The sequence below is a fragment of the Epinephelus lanceolatus genome, chromosome 15 (genome assembly GCF_041903045.1).
Source record: "Epinephelus lanceolatus isolate andai-2023 chromosome 15, ASM4190304v1, whole genome shotgun sequence".
NCBI lineage: Eukaryota > Metazoa > Chordata > Actinopteri > Perciformes > Serranidae > Epinephelus > Epinephelus lanceolatus.
In genome coordinates this window covers 7,130,044-7,146,460 of record NC_135748.1, presented here as the reverse complement: position 1 = coordinate 7,146,460, position 16,417 = coordinate 7,130,044, and the positions used below count along the sequence as shown (strand labels likewise).

The window sequence follows — 16,417 nt, the reverse complement described above, 5'->3', positions numbered from 1 at the left end:
TCATGAGCAGCCCGGCTGCCTACTGCCTCCTGCTAACAGGGAACAGGGGGGAAGTGGTATGTAATAATCCCCTTCACCCCATCCCTCCACCCTTACCCCCCACCTCTCCACAACAACACCATACAGATCTTAGTTAGAACAAGCATTTTGCAGCACTGATTCTCTGCATCTCTTTTGTTTGGATTTTGTAGTTTTTATTACCTATCTGTATATTTTTCCTTCCTAGACTGTTGGGTAGACTGTTTGCTTTAATTAAGGATCTTTTTCATTTGTCTTTTTCTAATACCTCAGAAAATGGGGATTGACTCTGGAGTCAATATTTCAGATGATGTTGTACCTTATGGAGGGGAAAGTGCCTTTACCCAACTGGAGCACAACATAGTGGCTGGATATCTAATTACTGCAGGTAACAAAGAGAAGACCACCAACAGATAGATGATGAATGATGAAAGTTGTATTGTTGCAGTGTTGTGTAAGTTTCAATTGTGGTTGTGTAACAATTTCAGAACATTCATGACAAAGAATAACAGTGATTGTTAAGGGATCTTATCAAAACTTACTGCTGCATTTCCCATTTGGGAATTTATTCTACTACAGGCTGTCTTTCCCAAACATACTGCTGCCTAGCTATACATATACAGCTATATATGTAGCTATACACTGTCTCAAGAGAGATTTGGTGCCGTTTATTGTATTTGATGTTAGTAGGAGTAGCAGTGTATTTCTGTTAACTGTTTTTTATTAGTTTCAAAAAACAGTGAACACACGGGACAGGGGTAGAGAAACATGGTTGTATCAAAAAAAGACATTAGTCCATTGTTGTGTTTCGAAAAACTGTTCTGATAGCATTATGTAACTTATCCAGGTCTTGGCACTGTATTCTGTGTCAGATGTTTTTTTTTTGGTTTCTGAATTTGTAATTTGTATTTCTCTTAGGTCAACAGTGTAATATAAATTAGCCTATTCATTCATTTTCCTTAATCACTTATCCTGTTTAGGGTAGCATGGGGGGGCTGGAGCCTATCCCAGCTGACATTGGGCAGGAGGCAGGGTACACCCTGGACAGGTCGGCAGACTATCACAGGGCTAATACATAGGCAGACAAACATTTACACTCACATTCACACCTACAGCCAATTTAGAGTCACCAATTAACCTAACCCGCGTGTCTTTGAATTGTGGGAGGAAGCCGGAGAATCCCGAGAAAACCTATGCTGACACAGGGAGAACATGCAAACTCCGCACAAATGCTCCCCCACCCCAGGTTCAAACCAGGAACCCTCTTGCTGTGAGGCAACAATGCTAACCACTGAACTGCTGTGGTGCCCAAAAATAAATATGAATTATAACCTGTTAACATTTCTAAAAACTTCAGTGCAGTGGTTCCAAAATGTTTACTATCATGAACCCTTTTGGAAGCCAAAGTTATTTCACTGAAAACAAGATTGGCCTCTTCCTGTTTTTGCAACATAGTCTCACTCCCAGAGCGACGCCCATGGGTCCTTTAGTGTCTGTAGAAGACGCACAAGGCTTTCAACCTACTCCAATGCAAACCCACCCATGTCATTATTAGATGGTGAGAGCAACGGATATCATACAAAGAGCGTAAAAGTCCACTTAGGACAGGTGGGAGGGGAAGTAGATGGACCCAACAAATGAAAGGACTTTTTTGGAGACCTGTGTTTGTGTAATGTATGAAACTAAGAATCAACATTGAGTTCTTTCGTCATGTCAGTCATTAGTCATATGAGTTGACTCAGGTGACTATCTTTAACCACAATGTTTTCATAACCCTAACCGAGTAGTATTGTTGCCTAAATCTAACTGCCTATACCCCTTCTTAGTCATGTGAGTAAACTCAAATGACTTACTGCTGACCCCCTCTGCTTCAAGATAGCTGACCCATGTGCATCAATATTCAATACAAATGGTAGCCTAGGGCATCATCATAATGACACAAGGGGTTTATGAAGCATCAAAATATGATGAGTAGGGATAAGATCACACTGTATTTTGTATCGACTTGTTTTCTTGATGAGCATTACCAGTTGTTGTTGTATTCTCTGTCATAGTTCCATCCATCTTGTAGTGATCATGGCCTTTTTCTTTCTAAATAAGTCTTTCGAACCTGAATTTTATAGCAATTGCATCACTGCTATTTTCAGAAGATGTGTTTATGAGTGAGGTTATAATGGAGCGTGACAATGACAGGCGGACTGATGCAGCATCAGCAGTGATGTAATCTTTGCACTGAAACATCATGGGGATGAAGGAGCTGAATTGGAAGGCAAAGCTCTCGATTTACTGGTCCATCTATGTCCCAGCCCTCACCTATGGGCATGAGCTATGGGTAATGAATGAAAGAATGAGATTGCAGATATAAGCAAACAAAATTAAATATCCTCCTGGCTGGACTAAGCTTTAGGGAATGGGAGGGGCTTAGACATCCATAGTGATCTTGGAGTAGAGACACTAGAGACACACTCGGGCATCTGATCAAGATGTTTCCTGAGTGCTTCCCGTTAGAGATTTTCCAGGCACAACCAACTAGGAGGAGACCCCAGGGTAGACCCAGAACACACTGGAGGGATTATATATCTCATCTGGCCTGGCAACACCTTGGAATTCCTCAGAAGGAGTTGAAAAATGTTGCTTGGGGAAGGGATGTCTGGCATACTTTGCTCAGCTTGCTGTACCCGTGGCCAAGCCCCGAATAAGTGGATGAAAATGGATGGATGGATGGATGGATGGATGGATGGATGGATGGATTGAAGGAAGGATTGAAGGATGGATGGATGGATGGATGGATGAGAGTTATTGACTCAACTTGAATACAGCCTTGGAGCCACCAGAAGAAATGCAGCTGGTGTTTTTTTCTTTACTCTTCAGTCACTGTGACTGAATAAATATAGGATTAGGTGTTGCAACTTTGACTATCAGCTGCCACACTGTGGAACTTCACACCATGTCTTCTTTTCTCTTTTCAGGTGTCATAAGTTTAGCAAGCAACATTGTGGTGCTGCTAATGTTTGCAAAGTTTAAGGAGCTGCGCACTGCCACCAACTTTATCATCATAAACCTTGCTTTTACTGACATTGGAGTGGCTGGGATCGGCTATCCCATGTCAGCTGCCTCAGACATCCACGGTAGCTGGAAATTTGGCTACACTGGTTGTCAGGTGGGTGGAATATGAGTGCCATCAGATATACATTATTTCACTGATAGAACAACCTACATCTACACTGAAAACTCCTAATACTAATTGTTTTTTATCCACCTTCAAGGACCCATCCTATATGGCTGGTATGTACTGTGCAATGCGTAGGTAACGTTTGTAGACTGGTTTACTGTGTTTACGGAAGTGCTTAAGCAGTGTTACACATGGAATATCAAGATGAAACTTCTATCATTTGTATTAGGCTTTGCATTGGCATTGCTTTTGTGTCGCCAGCACATGATTTTATGCCCACCACTATGTAATGCATTGTTAAGAGTTCATGTCCATTTCATGCATTTCTGTGAGACTGTGTTGTATGTCAACCCATGCAACATACGGTCATAGAACGGTTCTTATGACATCCTATGAAAAATGCACGCCCAACAGTTTGTGTGATATCCTACAAATTTGCACCTCATGAATGACATTACATTCTTAATGTACACTTACATAATTAACATAAAGTTATAGAGGTTAGGGTTATGCAATAAAAGTTACTGTGGTTAGGTTTAGGAAAAGAAACATCGTGAGGACATACCCTAAAATGACTCAAAGTTCACAAGGATTCAAACATGCAACTCCAGGGAAAAGTCCCGGGTGAAAGTCTGTTTTTTTTGTGAACCTTATTCTATGAAAAATGCATGTACAACAGTTCTTTTGATATCCTAGAAATTTGTGCCTCGTTACATGATGTTACGTCATCAACTTACAGTTACACAATTAAGGCAAAGTTACTGAGGTTAGGATTAGGCAACCAAAGTTAGTGAGGTTAGGTTTAGAAAAAGTGGAATCAAAATACGTGGGATTGCGTTTCGTAGAAAAGCATATGAAAAGTTTGTGTGAACTGCCAGACCTATGAAGTTGGATTTAGCTCCCTCCTTTGCTCAGTGAAATTCTTGCTGGGCTATTTGAGAAGAATGTATTTTACACATTCCTCCAAAATGTATGCAAATATAAAGGAATTATTCCTTAGACCCGGTCAGAAAATTCACAAACCTTGAAGTTCCCATGTCATCATGTTTTCAACCTTTTATATGTCACACTAACTAACATGATTTGTTGTGAGCTGGCCATGAGAATCAACCTGTGAGGCTGAAGCACGTTTATTTCAGCTGCTGCACTGCAGCAGGCCGCGTGTTTGGATTCTTTTGGCAGATTATGTTTTTCCTCGGGTCTTGTTATTGCACAGCAGTACTGAGCCATATGATACTGGTCTACAAAGAGAAGCAGGGCTGGGAAATCCAGAATCAAATCTTTGAACTAGGCAGGGGGGTTCCCTATGCAGTACCTACTGTGTAACTGTGCTAACTTTTTTTTTTCAAAAATGTTTTCACACTTCTTTTTAGTGAAAACTGTACATGTGGCACATCACATCAAAAAAATCTTTGCGATTATCCAACCAGGTCTCACACTGAAGTCCTTGAATACCAGCGCTAGGGCAGTGACTTCTGCTGTCAGACTCTGACAAAAAAAGCCGTGCAAGGGTTGGTGGATGGGTCCAACAACCACTGACTTCCACCTGGGAGGCCAAACCCTGCTCTGTTTTTTTTTTTTTTTTAAACCTAACCACATGCTTTTGTTGCCTCAACCCAACTATGTGTTGGTGTTGGCCAATCATTTGTTTTTTAAGGACAAAAAACAATTTGCTGTGTTGAACTAGTCTGGGGCCGTTAGTGGCTGTTTTGGTAAGGAACCGGAACCAGGGCGAGTGAGAGAGGATCCGGAATTCGATGGATGTGCCTTTCCATCAAAATAAAAGCACCAAGCTAATAAAAATGCGGTGAAACTTTTTAATTTAAAGAATATAATTTACAAGAAAAGCCCCAAGCCATTAAGTTAATAGATTTTCTTACACCCCTCATCACCCCAAATCGATGGTGCGCCAAAGTTTTACTTTGGTGAACACTTTTACTTTGGTGAATTTGGTGAATTCAGCATCCGCTCTCTAGACCGGAACCAGAATCCAGACAAAATTCAGAGTGAATAGAAACCAGGCTCTTCACCTTACCTCTTCAGAGCCTTACGTGAAGAGCCTGGTGACGCGAGGCTAGTGTTGAACCAACATAGTGCTTTTATTTTGAAAGAGACTGTATGCAAACTGTACATTTCCTTTGAGAACTCAAGTGTATTTTGAAAACAGACTGCATGTAACAGGCTGAAGTTGACACAGAACAGAGCTTCCCAGAACATCAGCAACAAACACACCCAGGGTACCTTGCACGTCATACATCGATGTGAAAAGTCAAGTGGCCAAATGTCGATATGTGACAAGGTCTGAGTGAGAATGTTATCTATTCACATCTGTTCAGTCAAAATACTGCCCTCCACTGGGTCATATAGTGCTGATCATTGACAGCTTTCTCAAAACAAAAACGACACAAGAATTTTATCCATCCACCGAAAATCAGGTACACTTTACAATAATACTGCTAACCATAGGCATTCAATAGACTCGTGGGTTGTTGGATATGTTATCCAATCTTCCAGGCAGCCATTGGTTTACTTTAGTGCACTGTGAAATCAAGGATCGGAAACCTGAGACTTGTTCAAGTTTGGTTTTCCACCAGTGAATTCACTAATCGGCATTCACTGTTGCCAGAGTTCTGTGTCAGTATGTATCATTTTGATATTGTTGCGTGTTGCAGAGCAAAACATTTTTAATTTCTATGCAATAATACTGTAACTTTGCCAAAAAACACAAACAAACATGGTGGCTTTGATGAAAAATAGAAAAAAGGAATGATAATTAACATCGATTCATTGTTTATTTATTGGCTTATTTTTCCAAGGAAAATTGTTAAACATTCTCTGGTTCTAGCTTCTTAAATATGGGGAGACATTGCTTTCCTTCATCATAAATCATCATAATTTTAATACCTTTGTGTTTTTGACTTTTGATTAGGCAAATTTGAAAATGTCACTTTGGGCCCTGGGAAATTTAAGATGGGCATTTTTTCACAATTTATCCAAGATTTCAAACAATTTTTTTCACCTAGTATGTTCTTGGTTAATCTGAAGCAATCTGCAGGTTAATTGATAATGAAAATAATTATTGGTTGCTGCCCTAGTTAAAATACTTGGAAACCAATGGCTTTATTTAAAGTAATTGGAGCATGTTCAAATATTAAAACACTACAGCATTTCCTTCAACTGAAAAATCAGTTAACATCCTGGGTAGGTCGGCCTGGTGTGCCTCTTTTTAGCCCCTGGCTGATATAGAAATGTATGGGTTAATGTGAATTTGAACATGATACCAGACATGATGTTTGTCGTGTTTTTTTTTTTTTAGCTATCTTTATGTGTCAAAATTCAACTACTTTGAACCAGTAAACCTCAAGGACATATCAGAATCAGAATCTCTTTATTGTCATTGTACGAGTACAACGAAATTGAGGTATCAGCTCTCAGATTCAGTGCAATACAGGTATAAGTTAAAACAAGGCAGCTATAGAAACAAGTTGAAAAAAACTATAAATAAGAAATATACAAAACAAATTTCACTAGTATACAGATTTACACTATCGTTGCAAGCTACATCCGTGAGTCCCAGTAGAAGGGAAGGATAAAACCAGTAGAACCCAGTATATTATATGCAACAGTGAAAAAAAACACAGGAATATTGTACAGACAGCATAATATTGCACAGGTGGCTGTATATTGCACAGTAGAGTATTTAGTGGATATTCAAGTGATATAAAGGCCTATTAGAAGTATTAGAATTAGAATAAAAGGACCATTATCACTAACTGTTTTTTTTTAAATTTAATTTAATTAAGGTTTTTGTTTATGTCTCCAGATCTATGCAGCTCTCAATATCTTCTTCGGCATGGCCAGTATCGGCCTGCTGACTGTGGTGGCCATCGACCGCTACCTCACCATCTGCAGACCAGACATAGGTATCTATTTACTGCTCTTCTGCTCTTCATACACATATATCCATTGGAGATGGGGGGGGGGACATGTGCCCCTCACTTTTCAAAACCCTAATTTTCAGAGTTGTGGACTCAAGTCACATGACTTGGTATCAAGTCAGACTTGAGTCACAAATTCAATTTACAAATGATTCAATACTTCCAAGCTTAAAGATGAAAAACTATGTTATTTAAAAGTATAAGGCATAAAGGAAACTACAGATGAATAGAATAGAATAGAATAGAATAAAAAGTTGTTGTTGTCATTGTACAAGGAATATTCAACAAGATCAGGAGTGCTGAATCTGATCAGGTGCCAACTAGTCAATAAAACGGACAGACAACATAATCATTTATAAAATCAGAAATAAATGATGTGAATAATAATAATAAAAAAACAATAAAAATAAAAATGCTGTATCAAGCTGTTGCACATGTACAATAAATAGTGGACTGAACGATTACCTTCACTGTGATTATGATTTTACTTGTACACATTAAATGACATGACAATGACACACTGCCATGAACTTACTGAACACCTTCATGTTCCTAATGGGATAAACCTTTCTGACAACAATAACAGTCACAATGACAATATTGTAATGAGACAAATATCTCCACACTGAATCATCATGTTAGTGACCTTCATTGTGGATTTAATTTCTCTCTCCAGGGCAGAAAATGACGATGCAATCATACAACCTTCTTATTGTGGCAGCGTGGCTGAATGCTGTGTTCTGGTCCTCCATGCCGATAGTGGGGTGGGCTGGTTATGCCCCTGACCCCACTGGAGCTACATGTACCATCAACTGGAGGCAAAATGATGCGTGAGTTGTCAATAGACTGCAAATGCATGTTGCATACTTGACACTTGACAGTAGCTGTAACATTTTGTTTGAAAACCATCACAAAATAAATACTACTGCTGCCACTACTAATTGTGCTGCGACTGAAATATCCTGTTATCAAATTGTAACAACTATTATTACTAAGTTCTCTTAGGGCTCAATTTATTCATTTATAAAAACAATCAAGCAATACTGATTATCAAATAAATACTCACAAAATAAAAGCATACCCAAAAACAACAGAAAACTATATTTTATAATAAATTTGTCAAAAACGGTCCAAAAGATCCATCCAAACAACAAAACAAAAACAGTAAAATAAACGTAAGTTTACATCTACCTTACAAAGTTCTGTTTGTGCTCTTATCCCCCTGTGGGATAAATTACAGAAAATAAGTTTGGTAAGTGTGACTGGTGGTATCAATTTGCCCCTGGGTTCAGTAAGACAGTCTATACTATCCATATGCAGTGGATGTCCTTCATCCTTGTTTTTGTTTGTTTGTTTTACTACATTTACCGTGTCACGTTGCGCTGCTGAAATATGTAAGGAATGTCTTAGCTTAAGCCCTTCATTCATCTGATTACCAGGGACCTTCAGTCATAGTGTAGTCAACTATGCAAGTCCCTCATTATATTTGCCAATATTCTTCTTCTCCTCCTTCTCCTTCCCTTTCTGAGGAAATCTAACTTCCCTAACTAAACTTGGCTCATAGGTCCAGTCCCATGCTAAAGTTCCTCAACGGGAAATGGGAGCCAATATTTCCTGATGGTGGCGCTACGGCTACTGATTAAAGTTCAAAACTTTGAAAATCCATAACAAATCACCTGTATGGCCCATGGCTTTGCAACTCTCACTAAACCAGGTCCAATTGTGAAGGCACTTTTGTACACCCCAACCTAGTGCAAACTGTGAATTCAATCACTCTGTTTTTATCAGGAGCTGCAAAATAAATTAAACCTATCTTCTTCCACATTTTTTGCTCAATTCACATTAAACTTGCTATACAGCATCTTCTGACTGTCCTACACAAACGCATCACACAGATTTTCAACTGATCAAAAATTGAGCCCACAGTGCATCAGAATGTGTAACTGTAAACAGCTGCTGCAAATTCACACTAAGTAAAGCTCCAGTGTTCATTAAAAAGAATTTGACAATAGTTTGCCATCAGGGTAGATGAAGTGTTTTTGATTTCACAATTGCATGTCAAAAATACATCTTTAAGTGTCAAATTTTTCACTTATGGATCAATCAATTTTGTAAAAAGACATTCCAGATGTTCTCTATGTGTCTAGATCAGTGGTTCCCAACTGATGTGTTGTGGTCCCAAGAGGTCCTAAAAGTGGGTCGCAGGTCTATTCTGAATGGACCACAAGTGACTGAAATGTGTCAAGTTTGTTAAAGGGAAATTTCGGTTTATTTCAACCTGTCTCCTATCGTCCTAAATTTGTTTCAAGTGACTAGTTACATAAAAATAATAGTTAGCATATTAGCCGTTAGCCTAGATACAGCTGGGGCGCATAGTAGACCTGTTAAAACGCAAGTGAACGGGCATACCTTCAAGTGCAAAGTTAGTCCACTAAACAAGCTTTTTTTCCACAAAGACCACCTCATATCGTTAGGATAAATGTCAGAGAACATATAGAAAATGACATGTAAACGTGTTTTCTTACCTTACCGGTGTGCTGCCATGTTTGTTGTTTACCATCTAGCTCTGCTTTCCAAAGCGCGGCCGAAATATATCTCGCGAGCTCTAGATAAAGCCCAGCTGGATACTAACATTACTCCACGTGGAGGTGGCTCGTCCTCGGTCACATCCAGACCTTGAAAATAAGGCTGCAACCGGTCCCATTCCTTGCAACAGAGGCATTCCTCTTCTGTGGGCATTGGGGCACAGCATTCACAGCTACCATTACACCACCAATCTCCAGAGCTACGCAGCCTTGCAGCAGCCATTCCTCCTCTCTCGTCCTCTACCTGTTGCGACTCTCTCTCTCTCTCTCTCTCTCTCTCTCCTCCTCAATTTCACGAAGCTCTTCGTCAGTGTATTCTGGCTCAAATAAATAAGGGCGGCCATCAAACTCTGCAAAATCAAATTCCTCCTCCACAAAGTCGAAGTCTGGCAAAAAGTCAGCCATTATTCTATAAATCTTTCATAAAATAAATGAATGAACTTTTCAGGCTACTGTCTGGTTCTGCCTTCCAGCTGTTGCTGCTTGTTCTCGCGAGTTTTCGGCCGCGCTTTGGAAAGCAGAGCTAAATGGTAAACAAACATGGCAGCACACTGGTAAGGTAAGACAACACGTTTACATGTCGTTTTCTATATGTTCTCTGACATTTATCCTAACGATATGAGGCAGTCTTTGTGGAAAAACAGCTTGTTTAGTGGACTAACTTTGCACTTGAAGGTTGCCTGTTCACTTACGTTTTAACAGGTCTGACGCTACTATGCGCCCCGGCTGTATCAAGGCCAACGGCTAACATGCTAACTATTATTTTTATGTCACTAGTCACTTGAAACAAATTTAGGACGATAGGAGACAGGTTGAAATAAACCGAAATTTCCCTTTAAAACAAAAACAACCCACACACACTTTATTTCTAAATACAGGGAATTTCTGGCAGAGAGCTTTTATTTTGAAGTGCTGTTTCCTGCTCTAGAGTGAGTGACTAATGAACAGCTACTTAACCGAGACAGCAAACTAGCTCAGCGACATGGCCAAACACAAGTATGAGACAGCCAGGTCTCTCTTGTAAAAGAGATTTTCAATCTTAATAGGACTTCCTGGTTAAATGCATAAAATAAAATAAAATATATGTATAAAAACTCCCACAAATAACATCAGCAACAAGTTAATGAATAGTTACTAGAAGTAATTAGTTAGTAAGCCTGGCCCTGCTTTGGTAAGTCTATATTTAATTATATAGCCAATGCAAAAGGAAAATTTGAACTGAATGTAAATGATTAGGATTTAAAACTCTTTTTCAAAGTCAGCCAGCCCAAGATACGACTCTTAAACTACCTCTGCTTTTCCTCCACAGCTCCTTCATCTCTTACACTATGGCTGTGATTGCTGTGAACTTTGTGTTGCCTCTGTCCGTCATGTTTTACTGCTACTACAACGTGTCAGTCACTGTAAAGAGATACAAAGCCAGCAACTGCCTGGACAGCATCAACATCGACTGGTCAGATCAGATGGATGTCACCAAGGTGAACACTGAGCCCCACAGAGCCATCAAACTCACTCTTCTTTCTCCTTCTCTGATGAGTTAGTGTACCACTTGCAGTGGGATGTGGCTTTGGCATAGGTCATCATTTTAAATTAAATTTTAATATTTGGTTAAACAAAGTTATCCAATAACTCAAATGGCTATTAGTCAAAAATAATTAATAAGTATTTTCCCTGCACGCATTGCATGTGAAACGCTCCAGGTGTACACTCTAACCATGGCATGCTATGATGTAACAAAGTCTTATTGCATTTAGAATGACATGTTGACACATCCAGTGTCCACCGGGTACATTACCGGCACATTTTTGGTCCTCTGTGTCCAACTAATTTTAATCAATATGGTCACTTAAAAGGCTTTGTATCAACCCACACTTTATCAGTGTAACTGTAGCCTGAAATGTCTTTTTAGGCACTAATTCTACTTAGTTCCATCTCACGCATGTACTGCATTTTCATTGCTTGGATATTGGACTGTGAGCGCTACAAAAATGTGGCATCTGAGTGCATCTGTATTTGGCTTAACAGATCCAGTTCAATCCATCAGGTCCAGTAGGCAGTGGGCTGCACCTGCTACCAATTTGCTGCTTTTGCTACACTGTTGGTGCGTTAAAGTGCCCTCTTGAGTGGCGAAAACGAGCGGATGTGCCCTTTTGGCTGCCCTCTTGATTAACAAAAACGAGTGGATGTGCCCTTTTGGCTGCCCTCTTGAGTAGTGAAAACGAGCGGATGTGCCCTTTTGGCTGCCCTCTTGATTAACAAAAATGAGTGGATGTGCCCATTTGGCTGCCCTCTTGAGTGGTGAAAACAAGACGATGGCCCTATTGGATGAAAACGAGCGGATGTGCCCTTTTGGCTGCCCTCTTGATTAACAAAAACGAGCGGATGTGCCCTTTTGGCTGCCCTCTTGAGTGGTGAAAACAAGACGATGGCCCTATTGGATGAAAACGAGCGGATGTGTCCTTTTGGCTGCCCTCTTGAGTGGTGACAACAAGACGATGGCCCTATTGGATGAAAACGAGCGGATGTGCCCTTTTGGCTGCCCTCTTGATTAACAAAAATGAGTGGATGTGCCCATTTGGCTGCCCTCTTGAGTGGTGAAAACAAGACGATGGCCCTATTGGATGAAAACGAGCGGATGTGCCCTTTTGGCTGCCCTCTTGATTAACAAAAATGAGCGGATGTGCCCTTTTGGCTGCCCTCTTGAGTGGTGACAACAAGACGATGGCCCTATTGGATGAAAACGAGCGGATGTGCCCTTTTGGCTGCCCTCTCGATTAACAAAAATGAGTGGATGTGCCCATTTGGCTGCCCTCTTGAGTGGTGACAACAAGACGATGGCCCTATTGGATGAAAACGAGCGGATTTGCCCTTTTGGCTGCCCTCTTGTCCCTATGTCATGCAGTAGGTGCCCTTTTTTCCTTTCTGCCCCTGCCTTTCAAACATCCTGAGTCCGTCACTGTCTCTCAAAGCCTTTGGAAACCTTGGGCTATAATAAAAACTTAATGTGAGTCTTCTTGACCTGAAAAACAGATATAGCAGATTATCTGAGCTTTCATCAAAATTGGCAGTCTTATTATGCCTTTTATCACCTTAATGTCGATCCACTTAAAGTGATAGTTTGAATGTTGGAGTAGGAATGTATGAGGTACTTCTCCACGGTCAGTGTACTCATACAGTAGATGTAAGTCAGCACGCCCGCGGAGAAGATGACCAGAGTCCAACACAGAAGCTAAGCAATGCACTGCTGTGGAGGGGTCAGCAACAAAACAGATTTTAGCCAACTAAAAAAAAAATAACATCAGTTTAAATGTACAGTATATTGAGAGTATTATCACTTTACCTTTCTGTCAGACAGCCCGTTTTGATGGGAAGCCATTAACAGCTTTAGATCCCCATCTATGCTGCCGTCAAAGCCACCAGATTCCATTGAGAAAAACAATAATTTTAGCTCACTGAGCACAGGAGCTGCTGGTCTATGGCTGTGTCCATCAGTTAGCTAGTTTCTATTATTGCGTGACTGTGGTGAATCCAAACTAGCCCTTTTAAAAGCCAAAGTCACACAATAACACAAACAAAATAACCGCTTGAGCCAGCAGTAGCGCAGCAGCACCTGTTTTCAGCGATGCTAAATTACTGTTTTTCCACGATGGAGTCTGGCGAAGAAGAGCACGATATAATGGCTTCATTTTCCCATTGGAAGTCACTGTCTGACATCAAGGTAAAACAGTGAGAAGACTCTCAATACCATACACTTTAACTGATAATGATAATTATTTAGGTGGGACTTTAGGTGCCTAAAATATGTTTTGTTGCTGCCCCCTCCACAGCAGTAATTACTTAGCTTCAATGTCAAAATTCCTTCTCCAAACTGGAGTTGTGCTGACTGACATCTACTGTTTGTAATATGCTGTCTTTACATAAATACCCCATACAACCCCATTTCCAAAAAAAAGGAACAATCCCTTTAATTTAACTCTCTCCTTTACTACCATATTCTGCTGGCAGATGTCCATAGTAATGATCGTCATGTTCCTGGTGGCCTGGTCTCCATACTCCTTGGTTTGTCTCTGGGCATCATTTGGTGACCCCAAAACCATCCCTGCCCCCATGGCTATCATCGCTCCACTCTTTGCCAAGTCCTCCACCTTTTACAACCCCTGCATTTATGTTATTGCCAACAAAAAGTGAGTGTTTTTCTCCTCATTCCACTTTGGTAACAGTTGATGTGTGTGCAGATGTGCTTGTTACTTGCAGTTGTGGTGGTAGAGAGAGGATTTCTATTATTTTAGTGTTTAAATGGTGTGCTGTACTTAACTGTGAGTGGATAATCTTTTCCTGCAGGTTCAGAAGAGCCATCATAGGGATGATCCGATGTCAAACCAGGCAGCGAATCACCATCAATACCCAGGTTCCCATGACAACCTCCCAACAACCCCTGACCCAGTGAGGTCACACTGCATCAGTATCGTGTTGTATCAATAAACCGTGGCATTTAAACCATGTATAGAGGATTGCTTTGATGAAATGAATCACTGTCAGTGTCTTTCTGTCTCTTCTAGCTGTTTTCTGTTGAATAACCTAATGCACTGTGGTGTTTACTGTGTACATTCCACTTGCTGTGACAGTGTAGTCATTGTTTGTGTTCTAGTCACTTCAATAACAGACGGACTCTGGAAATCTTTCTGTGTATGGACTGCATTATTCACCTGTACGGCATATCCCGTGCTTGGAAAAGGCCAGAGCAAGAACAGGAAAACCCCAAGCTGCTCTCATACACTGCTTGTACAATTTCTTAGGAAAAGTAAGGCACCAAAATTCGTACATATCCCACGTGATCATGAGCCAGTAATTTGTGTGTAAGCCATGTGTTTGGGAAATTTATGATCATGTGACCAATGCACTGACAGAAGTGAAGAAGAAAGTGATCCCATTAGGGCACGTTGTTATGGTGGTTGGATGGGTCACAATACACAAGACTTTCTCCAGGAGATCAGTGTTCTGAACCATGTGAACTTTGAGTGACCTTTGAGTTATTTTAGGGTATGATGTCATCATGTTTCTTTTCCTAAACCTAGCCACAGTAAAATTACTTGCATAAACCTTGCCTAAATAACTTAACATTAAATATGTATTTGCTTTAATTGGGTTAGTCATTTGTGGGGTGCTAATCTGTAGGATATCATATGATCTGTTGTATTTGGATACACTGAAAACCCACAGCCAAGTCGCCACAAAAATTTTTTGCCGTTGTACATTTCTGCAAAACATGAATATGTTGCATTTTTACGTTGCATGCAAATCATATCAACGTTTCTAAAGTGACATAGAATAAGAGCTGACCTTGTCACTGGGAGATGGAGGAGATGGTGGATGGCATGTTACCTGGGCAAGACGCTGCCAGGATGCAGACCACTGCACACCACACCACCAAAAAACTTGTTTGTTTTAAGTGGCTTTTTAGGCAGCAAACATGGGTGTTTTCTAGCGTCTCCCCTACTGTTTTTCCATCGGGGACTGTTCCACAAAAGCAGTTGTTTTGTTCAGACATCCTGCGGGAATAGTGTCACAACAAACAGCTGTTTTTTACTGAGATACTGCTACTTTTCCAGCAGGGATTGTGCCCCCAAAACTGGGTATTTTAGGCCAAAATATGATCTTTTCCTAACCATAACCAAGTGTTTTTGTGCCTCAACCTAACCACATGTTGATCACAGCATTGTTGAAATTAAAGAAACATAAAGTTTAAATGTATCTGCTACATAATAACATACAAATGTAACGTATCTGTGGTTTGCAGAAATATACGCCAACATTTATTCTGCTGATTGGGTTAAAACACTCTTCTTTAGTGGTACTGATGTAGCTCACATCAGAATCCCAAGAAAGTTAATTGGACAGGTAAAAGTTAATCTGTGTGTGATTCTGTGTCACTACATGTATTCTTAGTGTATCTTTAAACTCAGTCAGGACACTGGTGGTTGACTCTAGCTGATGAGAATGTAGCTTCAGTCTAAAGCCACACTTCTATATTGTAGATACATGTAGATTCAGCTATTCTTAGAGCCTGATGTTGTGTTCACGTTATAGCAGAATAATTAAGCTCCTCCACAGGCTGCTGGTATACTGTAGATGGAAATGACAGAAATGCATTAAAACATACAAGCACATTATGGAGGAAGAAATGCCCCTCATGTTTCAGTAGTGTTGGTAGTAACACATTACAGTAACACTGTTATGTGCACTTGAGTAAATTGTTTTTAAACAAATTGTACTTCTAAGGGTACTTTGTTTTGCTGAGTACTTTTTATACTTAGGCCTACTTGAATACATTAGTGATGAAAAATGTACTTTCACTCTGTAACATCTAACTTCTGATACATTTAGTTTTAAATGGTTTTTATATTTAGCTGAGCTCATTGTCTGACAGCAAGCAATAAAAAAAACTACTAGCCAGTCATACCAAGCAAATAGAGTTTTTTTTCTTGTTGTTTTAAGCCATTACATGGTGCCTAACAGCACGTATTTCATTTGGTTCTGTACGGCATTTTAATGACAATTAAAAATGATGTAATCAATTGCATTGAATTAAGTTACTCACTATTTGAGTATTTTTTAGGAGATACTATTTCACCCTTACCCAAGTTGTACCTGATATAATTACAAAGTAACAATACCTGTACTTGAGTACCTTATCACTTTAACCA

At 40.0% G+C, this 16,417-nt stretch overlaps 1 protein-coding gene across 1 annotated transcript; it reads left to right on the top strand.

Annotated features, from left to right (window-relative positions):
- The first annotated feature begins 128 nt into the window (after positions 1-128).
- Positions 129-16,170, top strand: rrh (retinal pigment epithelium-derived rhodopsin homolog). Its single transcript, XM_033643324.2, has 7 exons — positions 129-406; positions 2,988-3,178; positions 7,014-7,113; positions 7,805-7,958; positions 11,023-11,191; positions 13,719-13,897; positions 14,055-16,170. Exons 1-7 carry the CDS (start codon positions 295-297, stop codon positions 14,158-14,160), a joined length of 1,011 nt encoding a protein of 336 aa, XP_033499215.1. The 5' UTR covers positions 129-294; the 3' UTR covers positions 14,161-16,170.
- The last annotated feature ends 247 nt before the right edge of the window (positions 16,171-16,417 follow it).